The sequence below is a fragment of the Lates calcarifer genome, linkage group LG19, assembly GCF_001640805.2.
Source record: "Lates calcarifer isolate ASB-BC8 linkage group LG19, TLL_Latcal_v3, whole genome shotgun sequence".
NCBI classification, from domain to species: Eukaryota; Metazoa; Chordata; class Actinopteri; family Centropomidae; genus Lates; species Lates calcarifer.
The window spans coordinates 20,292,112-20,310,840 of NC_066851.1; the positions used below are offsets into that span (position 1 = coordinate 20,292,112).

An 18,729-nucleotide genomic window follows, 5' to 3' on the forward strand; every position below is an offset into this window, starting at 1 on the left:
TTCTTGTGTGCAGCTATGCAACACTTCACCTAAAACATCCTGTTATAACCAGCAGTATGAGAAAGTCAATATACCAACAATTGAACTGTCCAATGTTACAAAACTAGTCAACATTTTGTTGTTTAAAAAATGAGGCAACAACTAAGTGTGCTAATAAATGTTTAGATAAAGACACAAGTATAATAACTTAAATCCATAGTTAATATTGTAACACTTTATGCTGATGTTGCACTGAACATCAGGTTGTCTATTAAGGTCATATTTCTCTGTTGTTTTGCTTCCTGTAATATGGTGGCAGTTTGTCTTTACTGAGCCAGTGGTGTGCAGTGGTTACTGATACGATGGTTTTAATGTTTAGAAGAGGAGGAAACACTTTGACCCCTCCCACCCTCAAACTTTTTTTCTCATGATCAGAGACTTTCCTCAGAAAAGGAGAAAGACATTCAGTATAGCTGCATTTGCTGTGATGAAAACATAAAACAAACTACATAGATCTTAAATTTAGTCAGAAAACACAGCATGATGATCATCATCTGTATAACCTTTAATGTTATACTGTTCTCAGGTAATGAAACTGTTATTTAATCCTCAAAAAAGTGTATTTTCTCCTGCTTTATCTTTTCAAATTGCATACTACTTGTTTTCAAATACAAATTCTGCAATTAGAGATTACAAATGTCTATGTGCAACCAGAGTCAAGAAAAAGGATTTTTATGTTATCAAAGATTCTGATGTTTTCCCCAAAATTCCTTATACAAGTAACTGTTTAAAACTCCTGTCCTCTGCTCTAATTTTTCAAATTGAATCTATTTACATACATTCTGACTTCATGTGATTGTATATTGTTTGATATCTTTCTGTTTCAAACTGACTCTTTTTTTAACAGGTTTCTCTCTCAGTGTAAATGTCAAGCAGAGTCCAGCTGACATTTACAAGGACACAAGAGAAGAAGCAAGAATCAACTGTTCTCACGATAGTACCAGCTATTATCGAATCTACTGGTATAAGCAATTACAGAACAGACAACTACAGCTCCTGGGATACATGGAGTATGAGAAAGCTAATCCTGAAGCTGGAGCTGGAGTGAAATTAGAAGGGGGAGCAAGTAAAGACCAGACCTGCACTTTAATAATTGAAAGACTTGTTCTGAACAACAGTGCAGTGTACTTCTGTGCTGCTAGTTACCACAGTGCTACATATCACTGCTCCTCAGTACAAAAACCTCACCATCACATGACTTCATCTCAGTATTGCAGCTCACAGCTTCTTGCACCTGTATTCCTTCCTTTCACAAGGTGGCGGTATATCTTCAGTCACAGCTTTATACTGAGCTAGTGATGTGTAGTGGTAGCTGACATGATGATAATGATGACAAGCTGAAGATAAACTATGACACCACCCACCTACACAGCTCAGAGCTTCAGTTTCCTCAAAGAGGAGGTTGGAAATCATCAGTATAAACTCTGATACACAGAGAATATCTTTCACAGCAACAGTAAAATTATTACCAACAAAATAACCAAACACAGAAGACAACATGAACCTCTTATTACTAAGCATCGCACTCAACACTGTGCTGGTTTCAGGTAATGTCATCAACAACTTAATACAGGTGCTGCCATTTTGTGCTTAACTCGATTTTATTACTTTTCATTTTATCACATTGTTGAACTGTGTCCATTTTATAAACACTGTGTCTTGTTTTTGGTTGATGTCTGTTTAACAGGTTCCTCTCTCAGTGACAAAGTCAAGCAGACTCCAGCTGACATTTACAAGAAACCAAAAGAAGAAGCAATAATCAACTGTTCACACAGCATTGACAACTATTATAGAATCCTCTGGTACAAACAATTAAAGGACAAACAGCTGCAGTTCTTAGGTTACATGAATTTAAAGGATGGTGTTCCTGAAGCTGGTGCTGGTGTGAAAATAGAAGGGGATGCAAACAAAGGCCAGACCTGCACTTTAATAATTGATGGACTCAGCCTGAACAACAGTGCAGTGTACTTCTGTGCTGCTAGTTACCACAGTGCTACATATCACTGCTCCTCAGTACAAAAACCTCACCATCACATGACTTCATCTCAGTATTACAGCTCACAGCTTCTTGCACCTGTATTCCTTCCTTTCACAAGGTGGCGGTATATCTTCAATCACAGCTTTATACTGAGATAGTGATGTGTAGTGAGGGTGTGAATGGTTGGACAAGTTGAGGATGAACTATGACACCACTGACATACACAGCTCAGAACTTTTTTCTGTTTCCTCAAAGAGGAGGTTGGAAATCATCAGTATAACCTCTGATACACAGAGAATATCTTTCACAGCAACAGTAAAATTATTACCAACAAAATAACCAAACACAGAAGACAACATGAACCTCTTATTACTAAGCATCGCACTCAACACTGTGCTGGTTTCAGGTAATGTCATCAACAACTTAATACAGGTGCTGCCATTTTGTGCTTAACTCGATTTTATTACTTTTCATTTTATCACATTGTTGAACTGTGTCCATTTTATAAACACTGTGTCTTGTTTTTGGTTGATGTCTGTTTAACAGGTTCCTCTCTCAGTGACAAAGTCAAGCAGACTCCAGCTGACATTTACAAGAAACCAAAAGAAGAAGCAATAATCAACTGTTCACACAGCATTGACAACTATTATAGAATCCTCTGGTACAAGCAATTAAAAGACAGACAACTACAGCTCCTGGGATACATGGATTATGACAAAGCTAATCCTGAAGCTGGAGCTGGTGTGAAAATAGAAGGGGATGCAAACAAAGACCAGACCTGCACTTTAATAATTGATGGACTCAGTCTGAACAACAGTGCAGTGTACTTCTGTGCTGCTAGTTACCACAGTGCTACATATCACTGCTCCTCAGTACAAAAACCTCACCATCACATGACTTCATCTCAGTATTACAGCTCACAGCTTCTTGGACCTGTATTCCTTCCTTTCACAAGGTGGCGGTATATCTTCAGTCACAGCTTTATACTGAGCTAGTGATGTGTAGTGGTAGCTGACATGATGATAATGATGACAAGCTGAAGATAAACTATGACACCACCCACCTACATAGCTCAGAGCTTCAGTTTCCTCAAAGAGGAGGTTGGAAATCATCAGTATAACCTCTGATACACAGAGAATATCTTTCACAGCAACAGTAAAATTATTACCAACAAAATAACCAAACACAGAAGACAACATGAACCTCTTATTACTAAGCATTGCATTTAACACTGTGCTGGTTTCAGGTAATGTCATCAACATTTTAATTCTCATTTTTTGAAAAATATCTGTTTACCATTTTAACTGAGTGCAACCTGGATTATACAGTGCTACACTTTATTCAACTGGATTTACAAGTGTTCATTCTTATATATTGTATCTTGTTTTTGGTTTATGTCTTTTCCACAGGTGCCTCTCTCAGTGACCAAGTTCGACAGACTCCAGCTGATATTTATGACAGAACAGGAGGAACAGCCAAAATCAACTGTTCACACAGTGTTCAGACTTACAACCTAATCCTTTGGTACAAGCAATTAAAGAACAGACAGTTACAGTTACTGGGATACATGTCTTATGACAAAGCTAATCCTGAAGTTGGAGTCGATGTGAAAATGGAGGGGAGTGCAGCTGAAGGCCAGACCTGCACATTAATAATTGAAAAACTCACCTGGAACGACAGTGCAGTGTACTTCTGTGCTGCTAGTTACCACAGTGCTACATATCACTGCTCCTCAGTACAAAAACCTCACCATCACACTGTTTCATCCCTGCATTACAGCTCCCAGCCTCTTGCACCTGTATCAACCAGTTCTACCCAATGTTGGTCTTCTGTCTGAGAGATAAGAGATTATAATGGAAGATTCGTTATGTGCATCAATGCAACAGCAGCATCAGTCATTCAGTGTCTAGGGGTGATTTCCAATACACGTTCGCATTTTGGATCCAGTTCCAAGTTGGTAAATCACATGGATGTGTTAAGAAACTCTTCTGTCTGAGAGATAAGAGATTATAATGGAAGATTCGTTATGTGCATCAATGCAACAGCAGCATCAGTCATTCAGTGTCTAGGGGTGATTTCCAATACACGTTCGCATTTTGGATCCAGTTCCAAGTTGGTAAATCACATGGATGTGTTAAGAAACAAATCTGTTACTGAGTCTCTTATTTATGTTCTATGTTTACCCTAACCCTAGCCGTAACTGTGTGACATTGTTGTTGACAACAAACATGCAGACCGGCTTGAACAATCCAATTCACTGCCCTGCACATAGTGTCAGTTCAGCTCAGCTACCTAAAAACTCAAGCTTTAATGTCATTGCTCATCTTCTGGGATGTGAAGGATTTCAAATTTCCACGCAGTAGGAGAAAGTAAAAGCTGGTGTCTTGGTTGTAGCTCAGTTATGAAATCCCACTGCCGGGTTGCTGCATTATTCCATTATTAATTCAATAATTTGTATAGCTTATTAATATCAACTCCACTAAATTCAGACTCAGTGCAGGAGAATAATTAAACAACATAGCATATTCTATTGCTTTATTACAACATTTACTAGTTAAAAATAACATTGTTGTGCACAAAAGCCTGAAGTGATTTTTTCAAGTCTTTGTTGTTTTGCTTCCTTTCATAAGGTGGCAGTATATCTTTACTGAGCCAGTGGTGTGTAGTGGTTAGGGACATGAGGAAGCACTATGACACCTCCCACCTTAAACTTCGTGTTTTTATAGCAACATTTACTGTGTTGAAAACACAGTAGCTACTACATAGATCTTAAATTTAGTCAAAAAAACACAACAACATGATCATTTTCTTCTGTATAACCTTTAATGTTATACTGGTCTCAGGTAATAAAACTCTTTTTTTCTTCTTTTAAAATGTGTATTTTCTGTCATTTTGCAATCAGCTTAATTTAGCTGCTGCTTTTATGGAAATTAAAACATTTTCCAAACAGAGTCAAGAAAATGACTTTTAAGTTATTTTCTTAAACTTCTGTCTTCCACTCCTAGTTATTCTATCTATTTACATTGATTCTGACTTACCGATTGTATATTGTTAGATTTTTTTAATCAAAACTGACAACTTTTTCAACAGGCTCCTCTCTTAGTGACAAAGTCAAGCAGAGTCCAGCTCACATGTTCACCAAACCCCAAGAAAAAGCCAAAATCACATGTTCACACAGCATTCAGGACTACAACAGAATCTACTGGTACAAACAGGCAAAGAACAAAGAGCTGCAGCTCCTGGGATACATGAATGTAAACAATGGATATCCTGAGGATGGACTGGATGTGAAAATAGAAGGGAGTGCACTAAAAAATGAGGTCTGCAATTTAACAACTGAAGGACTCCAGCTGAACGACAATGCAGTGTATTTCTGTGCTGCTAGTCACCACAGCCACACATGTCATTGCTTTCTTAATACAAAAACCTCCCAATAACACAAGTATCATTACAGCCCCCTGCACCTGTATTAACCATTTCTAACCACTGTTAGTCTTCCTTCTAATACAGATCAGAGATTATAATGGAAGGTTCCTTATGTGCAGCTATAAAATACTTGGTATCAAATGTAGCCTCAGACATCCAATATGTCTGCTTTTCATTATGCAGAGAAAAAAGTGCTTTTTATCAGTATTTGTGAATCTAAATGGCAGTGCCCTGTTAAGCCTGTGCTGCAAGTTTACATAGCGCTCCTCTCACCAGCGTCAGATTTTAAAGGGAGGTTCCTTCTGTGGAGCAATGCAGTATTTTACATCCCTCAGATACTCCTCATGTCCTGTGTGGTTGCATCTCATGTTAACAGGATCACTATGAAGACTGACATGCTCATCATTTTTGTAGTCCTGGCTCTGTGGCTTCAAGGTACAAGCACAAAATGTTTTTATTTACTTCCTAACAGCATTATATATGCACAGATTTTCTTTAAAAAAATATTTAATTGACTCCAAGTGAATTACCTTTCAGTAATGCTGAGACATGCTGAGTTCTTGCTTGCACCAAAAATTTGAATCATTTTAAGTTAAATTTGTTGTACTGTTGATAGAACTTTTTAGTTTTATTGAATGATGTATTTTCTCCTCAGTTCGCTGCCAGGATGTGACCCAACACCCTGCAATCAGCTGGAATTATGAGTCCAAATCTGCAGAGATGAACTGCAGCCACAACAAAGACATTTATCATACCCAGATGTACTGGTACAGGCAGCGTCCAGAGGAGACCATGACCCTCATTGTCTACACAGTTTATGAGGGGAAGTCAGACTACGGGGGGCTCCCTCAAACCAAATATGAAACCATCAAAGATACCGTACAGACGGGGGCTCTTACTGTGAAAAACCTGCAGCCTGAGGACAGCGGTGTGTATTTTTGTGCTGTCAGCAAACACAGTGACAGGAGAAGTATGAGCAGCTGAACAAGAGTGTTGTGACTTCTATATCTTCCAGTAGGTGGCGCCGGGGCTCAAGAAATACTTCTCAGCTTAACACACACAGCACTATAAAATATGATGTAGCTGATGTAGATTTAATAAGAGGACTTGTCTACAGCAAACAGAGCCACTCTGTTCTGTGTTCATTCTTTTAATTTGAGGAAGATAAAATGATCTGCTTTCTCCTCTTCTGTTGTCTGGCTGGTAAAAACTTCTAATACAATTGGCTCATACATTAGTTTCATTCATGATTTATCACTATGTAAATAAATTTGTTCTTGCTCTTTTTTGTGTGTTTATGTGTCTAGGTGTTAGTCTGGGTCTTGAGGTCCATCAGTCTCACTCTGATCTCATCAAAAAACCTGGTGACAAAGTGCAGATTTTCTGCAGCCATGATAAAACTGACTATACGCTGATGTACTGGTACCAGCGTTCACCAGGAGACACAGCATTGAAACTCATTGGATACTTGTACAACCAAGCTGTAAAAATGGAAAAGGAATATGAGGAACATTTCCATATCTCTGGAGATTTGCGTGGAGTTGCAGCCAAGAATGGCTCTCTGATAGTCCAAATAACTGGACATGAGCAAAGTGCTGTTTACTACTGTGCAGCCAGCTATGCACAGTGACTCTAGTTTCTCTCTCCTTAATACAAAAACTACTAACCCTTATCACCATTCATGGTTTTAGATTAAACCTCAAACAGACCCCTCCCATTCAGCTGCATTTTCTTTGAAGCTTTCATCTCTGCCAGCTTATGAACAGTGTTTTGTATCACTTCCTTTTCCTCTGTAAAGGCCAGCTCAGTGGAGGCATCAGTTGAATCTTCATCACTAACATCACTAACACGTATCCTGTCAGGGTCTTAAGCAATTCTTTTATTTTGAGGAAGATAAAATGATCTGCTTTCTCCTCTTCTGTTGTCTGGCAGGTAAAACTTTTTCTAATACAATAAGCTTATATGTTTGTAGAAACATTAGCTTCATTCATGATTTATCACTATGTAAAAAAATGTGTTCTTTATTTTTTGTGTGTTTATGTGTCTAGGTGTTAGTCTGGGTCTTGAGGTCCGTCAGTCTCACTCTGATCTCATCAAAAAACCTGGTGACAAAGTGCAGATTTTCTGCAGCCATGATAAGACTGACTACAGGGTGATGCTCTGGTACCAGCGTTCACCAGGAGACACAGCATTGAAACTCATTGGATACTTGAACTTCAAAGATGTTAAAATGGAAGAGCTATATGATGAAGATTTTAAAATCTCTGGAGATTTGTCTGGGAATACAGCAAAGAATGGCTCTCTGATATTAAATCTTGCAGAAAAAGAGCACAGTGCAGTTTACTACTGTGCAGCCAGAGAAACACTGTGACAAAAATTCCCTCTGAACTGAACAAAAACTCTGCACAATCTTTTATCGTCAATGGCTTTGAAGTAGACACTGAATAAATTGCTGCCAGACACCTGCTTTTGTGGTTTGATTTTAGTTTGACTCAATCAAATCATCACAAATCTACACTGTATTTCTGTTTTTATGGTTTCCTCTAATTTAACCAGAAAAGTACATTTCTAATATGTAAAGAATTCTGTTAAAAGACATCTTTTGAGAGGAATCAGATGAAAGGAAAACCATGTATAGATAATGTGTGGGGCCACACCTCCTCATGTTAGCTTCCTCCTTAAACGAGGCTCAGTTTAGTGACAAAGCACTCACAGAGGAGACTCCAGTCATGACTTAATGTTGCCTTTCTTTAGAGAAACTCAGTGCTCCATGTCAGATAACTTCATGATGATTAGATTCCTCTTTTGCTGTTTCCTCACAGGTAACAACTGCTTCACTATGCAGTAAAATATAACTAATCTACCTTGACTTCTTAAATCAATAATCTGTCCAACTCTGATTACAGCAGGTTTTTCTCTGGGGGTTCAGGTCCATCAGTCTCCCTCTGCTCTCTTCAGAAAGGTTGGTGATAATGTGCAGCTTTTCTGCACACATGGACAAACTGACTACAGAGTGATGCTGTGGTACCAGCAGTCACCAGGGGACAAAGCTCTGAAACTTCTTGGATATGGATATACCCAGTTTAATGACGACAGCGTGGAAGAACCGTTTAGAAAACATTTCAAATTAGCTGGAGATTTGAAAGGAGACCAAAAAAATGGTTCACTTTCCATAACTGATTTAAAAGCACCCGAACACACCGCAGTATACTTCTGTGCTGCTAGTAAGCCACAGTACATCAAACATCCATCTGCTCTTTACAAAAACCTCTTCCCCTCTCTCCTCTGAATGTAGGTCAAAGAGTAAATCACCCCTCCTCCCATGATCACGTGATATTTTATGATTTTTTTTACTTATATTTGCCAACTTATCATCCCTGTTTATCGTGTTTAAAATTCAGTATACTTCACTTCCCTTCCTGCTTTAGACACAAAGTTTTTTCATGCTCTTCATATTTAACTGCTTAAATTACAACCATCATCCATTTTTTCTGTTCTAAACAGTCAATAAATATTTTTCCTCACAGCCAAAGACTTAACTACCATCAGCCTATGATTCCCTAGCCACAAGTTCTAGGTCATGAAACCTTTGCTACTGATTATACAAGTTTATAAGCAATTAAAAGCTTTTTGTAGCAATTACATTGAACTGCAAGCAGTCCCTGCTTCATTTTTCTAACTACCTGCTTCCATTAACAATATACCCACCAGCTATCAGCAGTATATAACATTCACTGTATGTGAGGCCACTATGAGTTTTCTCTACATCACTTCCTGCCCCCTAATCCCCTCCTCCCTGCCTGATCCAAAAAGCATAGCAGACACTCTATTTGGTTCTTCATATTCAACATGATGACATCTCATCTCATCATATCCATCATCACTGTAATGTGGATTGAAGGTATTATTTATTGATTAAATTGTGAATATGCAAATTAACCCTCAAAAGCCTGTGTCTGTGGAGGAACTGAAGTGCAATATTTACATCCACTCTCACTGATTGCTTATTTTTTACTGCTGTTTTCCCAGGTTTTATTCACCAGTTGCAAGAAATCAGAGTTTAACTTAACATATTTTTGTAATATCTTCACAGGAGTTTACCTCAGTCAAGAGAAACAAGTGTTTCAGACTCCAACTGACCTTTTAAGCCGACCAAATGGTGAAGTCAACCTGACTCTCACTCATAAAATCCAGAGGTACGACACGATTCTCTGGTATCAGCGCTCAGCGGGAGACACTTCCCTGAGGCTGATTGGCTATGTGTATTATACAAATCCCAGTGTTGAGTCAGCATTTCAGAGCCACTTCAGTGTGAGTGGAGATGGAGAGAAAACAGCTTATCTTCACATTAAGAACCTGAGACACCCTGAAGACAGCGGAGAGTATTTTGGAGCTGCAAGTATATATGCACACTAACAAAGACGATGACTCTCTCATACAAAAACCTCCTTAATGATGCAGCAGATAACAACACACCAGCAAGAAACCACTGAAACCAAAGCTCTGAAAAACACAAGTTCTTATGAATGTTGGTTTATTACATCACATTAGGCCTCACCTAACAATGACTGATTGATTGATTAATTAGCTTATTATTTTTTCCAAATGACTAATTTGGTTCAATAAAACGTCCACATATGGTGAAAAAAAAAACCCTGTCCCAGTCCCTGTTTTACTATCACAAAAGGCAAAGGGACAGCATATCATCGCATGTGAGAAGCTGACAAAGGGACTGACAAACAATTTATTGATTATCTGCTATTGATTAATTTTCAGTTGATGACTAATAAAAAATTATTCAAATCATCTGAACTCTAGTTTACACAGACTTAATCCAAACAAATAAGAAAAGACGCAGACAGTGGTCAAATCAGTCAAATTTTGGAAGCTGAAAGCACTTTACTGCATCTCATTGATTTATTTGCCTTCTCTGATGTTAAAGAGGAGATATATGAGGAAAGGATAACTGATAATGAGCTTTGCTGGTCAAGTCTGCAACTGACCTGTAAATAACTGTCCTCTCTCAGTTACAAACGTGCGACCAGAGTGGTGTTGTCTTTAGGTCTTAGGGAGGAGACTGATGAGGGCTGCTTGGGCATGAAAAGTCTCCTAAAACTCTACAGCAGGATCCTGAAGAACAGATTCAACCAACAGATGGAGGCACAGCACATGGTATGCAGCTTTTATCATGAGGATGTGGTGACGAGTCGACCGACAGAAAGAGACAACACACTACCTCCTCAACCTGAGCCTTATTTTTCTCAGAGTTTTCTCATATCAGTGCCTGACAATGTCTTCATCTATGCAAACATTTGGTTTTCTCTTCATCTGTTTTTACAGTAAGAGGTCAAATTTCATCCTGAAATATATAATATGTATATATCTTTTTTAATATAAAATGCTAAATAATCATATTAAAAACAGAGATTTTCTCATTGTTTTTAATTCGTATAAGTTTTGTTGTCTAAATCTGCTTTCTCCACAGGTCATGCGAGCGCTGTTACATTTCAGCAATCTCCTCTCCAGATAGTGAAGGAGAACAGTGAAGTCCACATTAACTGCACTCATGATGATAGTACCCTTCTCTTAATGCTCTGGTATCAGCAAAGAGAGGACAGTCTGTCTATGACCCTCATTACATATGGATATGCAAAAACCAATCCAAACTATGAAGGTCAGTTTGATAAACAATTCAAACTGACAAGAGAAGACGCAACATCAGGAACGCTTACTATTCAAAGAGCCAACCTGTCACACTCAGCTGTGTATTTCTGCGCTGCCAGTACACAGTGATGTGGTTTAATGCCACTCCCTCACTAAAAACCCTGATCTTTTTCCTGTGTTTGCACAAGAAGGGGTGACTCTCTTTTTACACACTCTCACTGGAGGAAGCTGTGTTTCTCCTGCAGCAGCACAAACCTGGAGGATGTCTCCAACTGTGATTGGATTTCTTCTCATCTTGCTTCCATGTAATTACAAAAAACAATTTAACTTAGTTGTTAATTTTACACAGTAACTTTTTTTTTTTTTTTTTTTACTGTGACTTCCGTATCAACCAGCTCTAAAATCTGTGTTTTTTTCCACAGATCAAACAAAGAGTGTGAATTTTCAGCCGTCTCATCCGAGAATAGTCAACAAAGCAGCCAGGGTGGAAATTGAATGCAGTCACGATGACAGCAACCTTTATGTAATGCTCTGGTACCAGCAAGAAGACAGAGGTCTGATGAGCTTGATTGGATACAGCAATCATGGCAATGAACCCACATATGAGAAACAGTTCGAAAACCAGTTTGCGATTACAAGAGAAAGCATCCTGAAAGGATCTCTGATTATTCACAATGTGAATGTATCAGACTCAGCTGTGTATTTCTGCGCTGCCAGTACACAGTGATGTGGTTTAATGTCACCCCATCACTAAAAACCCTGCTCTCTTTTTCTGTTCAGGAATCTCTGAGGCAAGCTGGTGGAGCATCAAAAATGTCACAGTCATTCATAGACATATGAAAGCACATGACATTTATGGGGAGGAGTTTAAGGCTGCCATTTACAGGCAAAAACTGGGGGCAAATCCTTAATATAAATCAGACAGCACAATTAGTTTGACTGCACTGCATCCCAGGTGACTAAACGATTCGACATATTTTTCGGTCTTGTTATTTAAAGGATAACTCTGGAAATTCTCCAAAGATTTTTGTGCTTATCAATCAGTTACACTCAGAAAATAGAAAAATTAAGCCAGGATAACATAAATACAACAAAGCCAACACATGACATTATGTTCGCACAAGAAGTAAATGCTGAATCTTGGTAAGGTGAAGATATAAGTCCTGGCGTCTCAGAAAGGAGCAAACTTTTAAGAAACTCGAGAAGCCAAAACTCAGACGTGTGAGAGCGGTAGGCCCGATTCCAAGGCTTAATGTGCATTACCTTAACCTGAATTTAACCTGATCTTAACTTAATCCTAACCTTAACCAGTTATCTGTGCGTACTTCCGGCCCGTGGAATCTAATGTTTACAGGTCAGGATTCGAACAACCGTTAACGGATGTGACTGAAAATCGTTACTGTAACAAAATGCAGCAGCAAATTCTTACCTTGGTGAAGAAGAGAAGCTGTAATTCCCTCCAGACATTTCCGAGAAGCGTAAATCTTTTCTGAAAGAGTCCCAAGCAAGGCAATAAAGTCCAGTTCAAACTTGAAGCAAGCATCCAATCGACGAATCATCCAATCGACGAAGAGTCCAATCGTCAATGCGACGACGAGCAACCGACTCCATCCACAAGTGTGGGCACGGCGAAAACATTTACTTCCCGCACCGGTCTATAGCAACATTTGTCTATCAAACTGCTGGCAATGAGCTCGCTTTTGAAGTGCAAGTTTTAATACTAGTCATCCTCATTTTCTACAAACTAAATTTGCTCATTGTTTAGTTGTTTATTCGGTCCACCAGGGCCGCAAAGTTTTGCGTGCGACAAGTACTAAATGAACGGTTAAAAAGTGGGCGGGGTTTAGCCACTTTAAAAAGACTACCAATCAGGCGGTGACCAATCATGTTCCACTGAGGCCCACCTGTAAGCAGGTTTTTATCCAATCACCTCAGCAGGTGATTTAAATGAAACATTTTACAGCAGAAACACCGGATCATTCTCACGCTGTCAGCAATAATAAAAATCTGCAGTAACTCAAAGGAATCATGGTATTGGAGTATTGGAGGCAGACTAAAACAAAATCAAACAAATAAGGCAGTAACCGGGACTAACACATCCCAAAACCTTGTCTGGTTTTTGAGTTTATTATATTTAACTGAGGAGAAATACACTCTACACTCTAAATACACTAACTTTATTAACTAAAAGAGGTAAACTATAGTACAGGGTTAGTGTTTCTTAATTTATTCACCTGAACATGATATTATTTGATGAAAGTTTGTATTCGTTAGTGATTAGAAACAAAACTGCAGCAAAGATACATGCTGATTTTTTTTATGAGATCAGCTGTGAGCAGAGGAAGAAGGTGGGGAAGAGGAGGTATGATGTATGGAGAAGGTAGACACCTCTCATTTGATATGTAAGACGGCTGTCAGACTAGAACGACACGCAAAACCTCTGCCACTGATGCCGGGTTTCAGATTTCAGTATATGCTGTGATTGTAAATTTGATATGGAAACAGTTGCATTTTCATTTGTCTTTACTGCATAGATCTTGACTTAAGCTTAGTTTCCAGGATGTCTCCAGCTTTATACATGTTTGGATTTTTACTGTTCATGCTCACAGGTGAGCCAGACTTGATTTTATATAACATATCACTAAATATTACACACTCATGTCTCTGTAACATCCATACCACTGTGTGTTTATGGTACAACCATGATGAATTTGTAAAAACTGCAACACTTGAATTCAAACTTTACCTCACATTAATTGACTTTCTTGACAGGAAAAGTGAAGAGTGTCACCTTTGAACAGTCCCCCTCTCAGATTGTGAAGAAAGGGACTAAGGAGCTCAGGATTAACTGCAGTCATGATGGCAGCAACCTGCAAAGAATGCTGTGGTACCAACACAAACCGAGCAGCCAGTCCATGAGCCTCATTGGGTACACAGTTCTCACGAGTGACCCAGTCTTCGAGGACCAGTTTAAAGACAGATTCCAGCTGAAAAGAGAAGACATACTGAGAGGATCTCTGATCATTCTCACAGTGGATCCATCAGACTCAGCTGTGTATTTCTGTGCTGCTAGCACACACTGATGTGGTTTAATACCACTGCTGCACTAAAAACCTCCTGTAGCAAACTAATGACAGCTCCTGAATGATGAATGATATTTTTTTTACAGTATCATGAATGTAATCATGTACCAAAATGTAGTCATGCATATCTTATTGTATATATCAAGTTTTACTTAAAATATAAAGTAAATTGTATATTAAATATATTTTATATAATAATGTCAATAATTGCATTTGCTAATAAATCAATTTTATGAGAATAAGATAAAAAGTTGTGTGTCAAATCATTCAGTTTGGAGCTATACTGTAGTGTCTTTTGATTGTGTAAATGCTATTTCAGATGCCCCCCAACAGAAATAACATTTGTTATGATCACTGAATGCTTTGTATTTGCTGCATTAAATGTATTAAATTAACAATGTATCAATAACAACAGCAGCACAAAATACTGGCATCTTTAAAAATATCAGATTTGATATTGGTCTTCAGAGCAATTCTGAACCTCATCACAGATGAGTTTCCATGCAAAGTGTCAGTAGAATTATTGACAGTACGTCCCCTCCAATCATGTGATCATAGGAGCATGTGACATCATGCAGAGGAAAGTGATGTGTGGCTGCGCATCATTCAGCTGGAAGACAGATTGTTACTAACATGCTCATCACCGTCCTTTGTCTGTCTCTTCTTTTAAACTCAGGTGAGTTTTATGTATTATGTCATAATTGATGTACTAGTTAACCAGTACTTGAAGGGTTCTACACATCTAAGTGAATTCACTGTTCTGAATATTGAGGTGACACACAATGAAACATTATCCGTCATGTGCTGCAGGTCTCACTGTTGTAGTTCTGCAGTCTGGGGATCAAGTGTCTCACCCAGGAGCCACAGTGATGATGGAGTGCAGCATGGGTCCAGGGTTCAGCATGGGCAGCTACACCATGTACTGGTACCGACAAAACCACCATGGAGCTCCAGTTGAGTTCCTCACCAAAGAATACGACCAAACTGTGGGGCGCTTTCAGTCATCTCTTGATACAGCCAAGAACAACTTCTCTCTTCAAATTACTGAGCTGCACCCGAATGACAGCAGCACCTACTACTGTGCTGCCAGTCACAGTGATGAAAACAGACCAGACATTCATACAAATAACAAGCCTGTCTGTACCAGATGGTATGCAGGAAGGAAGCAGCTGTGGCTTGTTTGGTTTGATGCTAAATTGACAGAGATAGTTGCCATAGTGGAGGTGGAACAAAGATTCAGAATAGTCAAAGCTTCACAGTTCCTATTAATGTAGGATAATAAATTAAAAATAATGGGCTGCTATTTAGGCTGGAGTTACTGCAGGGCAGGTGGGAGTCACAGGGTCGGAAATGACAAGAGAGGTAATGATTCTTGGCAAAGGCAAACAGAGAATGAAGTGTGTCAAAAAATGTTGTGTTTTTTTTTTTATCTAATCAGCTGATACACATTAAAATAAGCAGACTCCAATATCAGAGAAATTGGATCATGCAGTGATTTAATGGAAGTGATGCATGATGAATGATTTGTCAGGCATTAGTTATGAATTTGTGTATTATTATTATTATGTGTTTTCACCCAATAAAATAACAGGGAATTTTTAAACAAGAAATTCAGATTAGTGTGGTTAAACATGAATGAATAAACCATGAATGTGGGTAAAGCAGGTCCACATCTCTGCTCTCCTACTGTCAGTGCAGTGAGCATCATAAGGCAAAGTCTACAGCCATGCTAGGACCAGTGTCACAGTGCTCTTTAATGAAGGAGCTGCAGTTGCTGCTTGGTGGCCACTAGAAGACTCTAGCTGTGCTGACAAGCTCCTCCTGACAAACAGAGGGGGAGGACGATCAGAGTTTATTTCAGAAGCTTTGACTGTACATTAAGTCACCTGCTCAAAGACAGAGTTGTGACTGTGAATGATGGCTCTGATACGTGTTACTTTTAAGTGTAGGATCACTGTGAAAACAAAGCTGCTCTTGGTTGCAGTTCTAATCATCACTGGTAAGAATATTTGAACTCAGCTGAAAGAAAACCGTAACGTTTTTTTCTTCTCTGTTAATTTATTTGTTGTCTTTTTTCTTGTTTTCAGATTTCTCCTTGTGTGTAAAAATTAACCAGCCTCCATTTGCATTCATTCGTGAGGGAGACCCGTCTGTAACTTTACAGTGTGAACAAGATGACAATCAGTTTTACTACATGTTCTGGTACAGACAAAGCAACAGTGGGAAAATGGATCTGGTGACATATTCTACAAGTAAAGACAACGCAAATACTGAAGCTCCTTTCAACAAATCCAAGTACATCATGTCCCGACCTGCAGTGCTAAGCTCCTCTCTGCAGATAAAACCTGTTGAGGCTGAAGACTCAGCTGTGTATTACTGTGCCTCTAGTAGAGCACAGTGGTTCAGAAAGCCTCAGCAGCTAAACAACAACCTCAGGAGGAAGAGATGACAGGGAGGTGGGATGAGGGGCAAAGGTTAATGTGTCAAACTCTGAGAGGAGTTTGTTGACATGACATGACAACAGACTAACGATCAAACATGAAAATGTGGGAGAGAAATTGCTTTAAAAACAGAATGACAAACATCTATTAATTAATTAAAGCTACAAGAATTGCTCCCCTGCAGTTCAGTAATGTTTCTGCAACAACACCACGAAGCTGATTAGCTCAGATAAGTGAGCAGGTGTAAATATGGTAAAGATTATTTGTGACATTTAGTATTACTGTCCTGAACTGAATCTAATCTATGTCACACTCTCATTATTGCTATTTTATTAGGGCCCGAGCAACGAGTTGCGTGGGCCCAACGGGGCCATGCAACGAGTTGCAAGGACCCTCTTGTTTTCGGTCTGTTTATTATTATTATTATTATTATTAGGGCCCGAGCAACGAGTTGCGTGGGCCCAACGGGGCCATGCAACGAGTTGCAAGGACCCTCTTGTTTTCGTTCGGTTTATTATTATTATTATTATTATTAGGGCCCGAGCAACGAGTTGCGTGGGCCCAACGGGGCCATGCAACGAGTTGCAAGGACCCTCTTGTTTTCGGTCTGTTTATTATTATTATTATTATTATTAGGGCCCGAGCAACGAGTTGCGTGGGCCCAACGGGGCCATGCAACGAGTTGCAAGGACCCTCTTGTTTTCGTTCGGTTTATTATTATTATTATTATTATTATTTTTTTTCTTCTTTTTCCGCCTCTTTGATCGCCTTTTTGAGGGCCTTAACATGCGTCAAAACTCCTGAAAATTTGCAGACGCGTCAGGCACGGCGAAAAATTTAATAATTTAGGGGTCTTGAGCATGGGTGTGGCAAAATGGCCTCGGTAGCGCCACCTACATTTTTAAACGGAACAGCCCCTCAAGCCCGTTGCGCCTAAAAATCTGAAAATCTGCACACATATGTAACATCCCATGACGCACCAAAAAGTCTCTTGGAGCCATATTCTAAACCCAACAGAAAGTATTTTTATTTTGACCGGAAGGTGAAAAAATTGTGTGTTTTTGGCCATTTCCAGGGGTCGCTTGAACGCGAACTAGTCCTAGACGCATTATCCGATTGACTTCAAAATTTGATAATTTGTTCTTAAGACATAGACGAAGTTAAATTGCAAAAGTTTCGGACTTTTCATTGAAGGGCGTGGAAGTTATGGCCCCTGAAAGTTCGATCACTCGCCACAAAACAGGAAGTTGCTTTAAATTTGCTATATTTCGGCCATACTTTGTCCAAACTGCATCAAACTTTACAGGATTGTTAATGGTACCTATCTGCACACATCCATATGTCAATATTCATACAATTGTTGTAGCACCACCTATTTATAGCAGGAAATGACATATTTTATGGTGTGATGTCCAGTTTCTAGACGGGTGACCAGATTCACTTCAAATGTTGTCAGCCCCTCCTTGACAATTTTTGGAAGAAGTCCTCCGAAAATTGTGAGTTTTGGTCGAAGCGTGTGCCGGTTCTGGCCCGTCAAAGTTCGGAAACCCAACTTCCTGTTTGAAACCTCAGATTTTGGGGTAACTTCCTGTTGCGACTCTCTACTTTATCCTACAGATGGAGCCATTGTATTACTCTTTGATGGGTTTTTGGAAGGGGGTCTCTGTGTGTGTGTGTGTGTGTGTGTGTGTCTGAGGGGGGAGGGGAAGAGGAGTTGATTGTGTCTGTGAGAAGCTGCCACAGGGAGGTTACAGTCAAGAGAGCCATGATCTGTCACAGATGATGAGCTCTGAAAAATATTATCACAGAAAATAATTAGCATAAAAGCTTTTATTTAAAATTTTTACATCTGGGAAGTGTTAACTGTTACGCCAGCGTGTGCCCTGCGACCTGCGTTGACCCCGCGGTTGCCGGGGTCCCGCGGTCGCCACTCCCCCGACGGGCGCCGGGTGCGAGGGCCCGTTCAACGCTGCTCGCAGCTTTAATTAGGGCCCGAGCAACGAGTTGCGTGGGCCCAACGGGGCCATGCAACGAGTTGCAAGGACCCTCTTGTTTTCGGTCTGTTTATTATTATTATTATTATTATTAGGGCCCGAGC

At 39.4% G+C, this 18,729-nt stretch overlaps 1 protein-coding gene, 1 long non-coding RNA gene and 2 gene segments (V, D, J or C); all 4 read left to right on the forward strand.

The window, feature by feature from the left end:
- The window catches only part of LOC108876592 (M1-specific T cell receptor beta chain), a 94,496-nt gene that overhangs the window by 12,876 nt on the left and 62,891 nt on the right, over positions 1-18,729 (forward strand). The gene's annotated exons all lie outside the window — the stretch shown is intronic.
- LOC127143592 (T cell receptor beta variable 6-2-like) lies at positions 6,553-7,092 on the forward strand. The segment is given in 2 exon segments: positions 6,553-6,646; positions 6,751-7,092. Coding segments are annotated over 2 exon segments (357 nt in total).
- On the forward strand, positions 7,217-7,905 carry LOC108896417 (immunoglobulin kappa variable 1-16-like). The segment is given in 2 exon segments: positions 7,217-7,375; positions 7,492-7,905. Coding segments are annotated over 2 exon segments (357 nt in total).
- Positions 10,524-11,878, forward strand: LOC127143594 (uncharacterized). Its single transcript, XR_007815157.1, has 3 exons — positions 10,524-10,782; positions 10,929-11,412; positions 11,530-11,878. It is a non-coding gene; the product is annotated as an uncharacterized LOC127143594 (long non-coding RNA).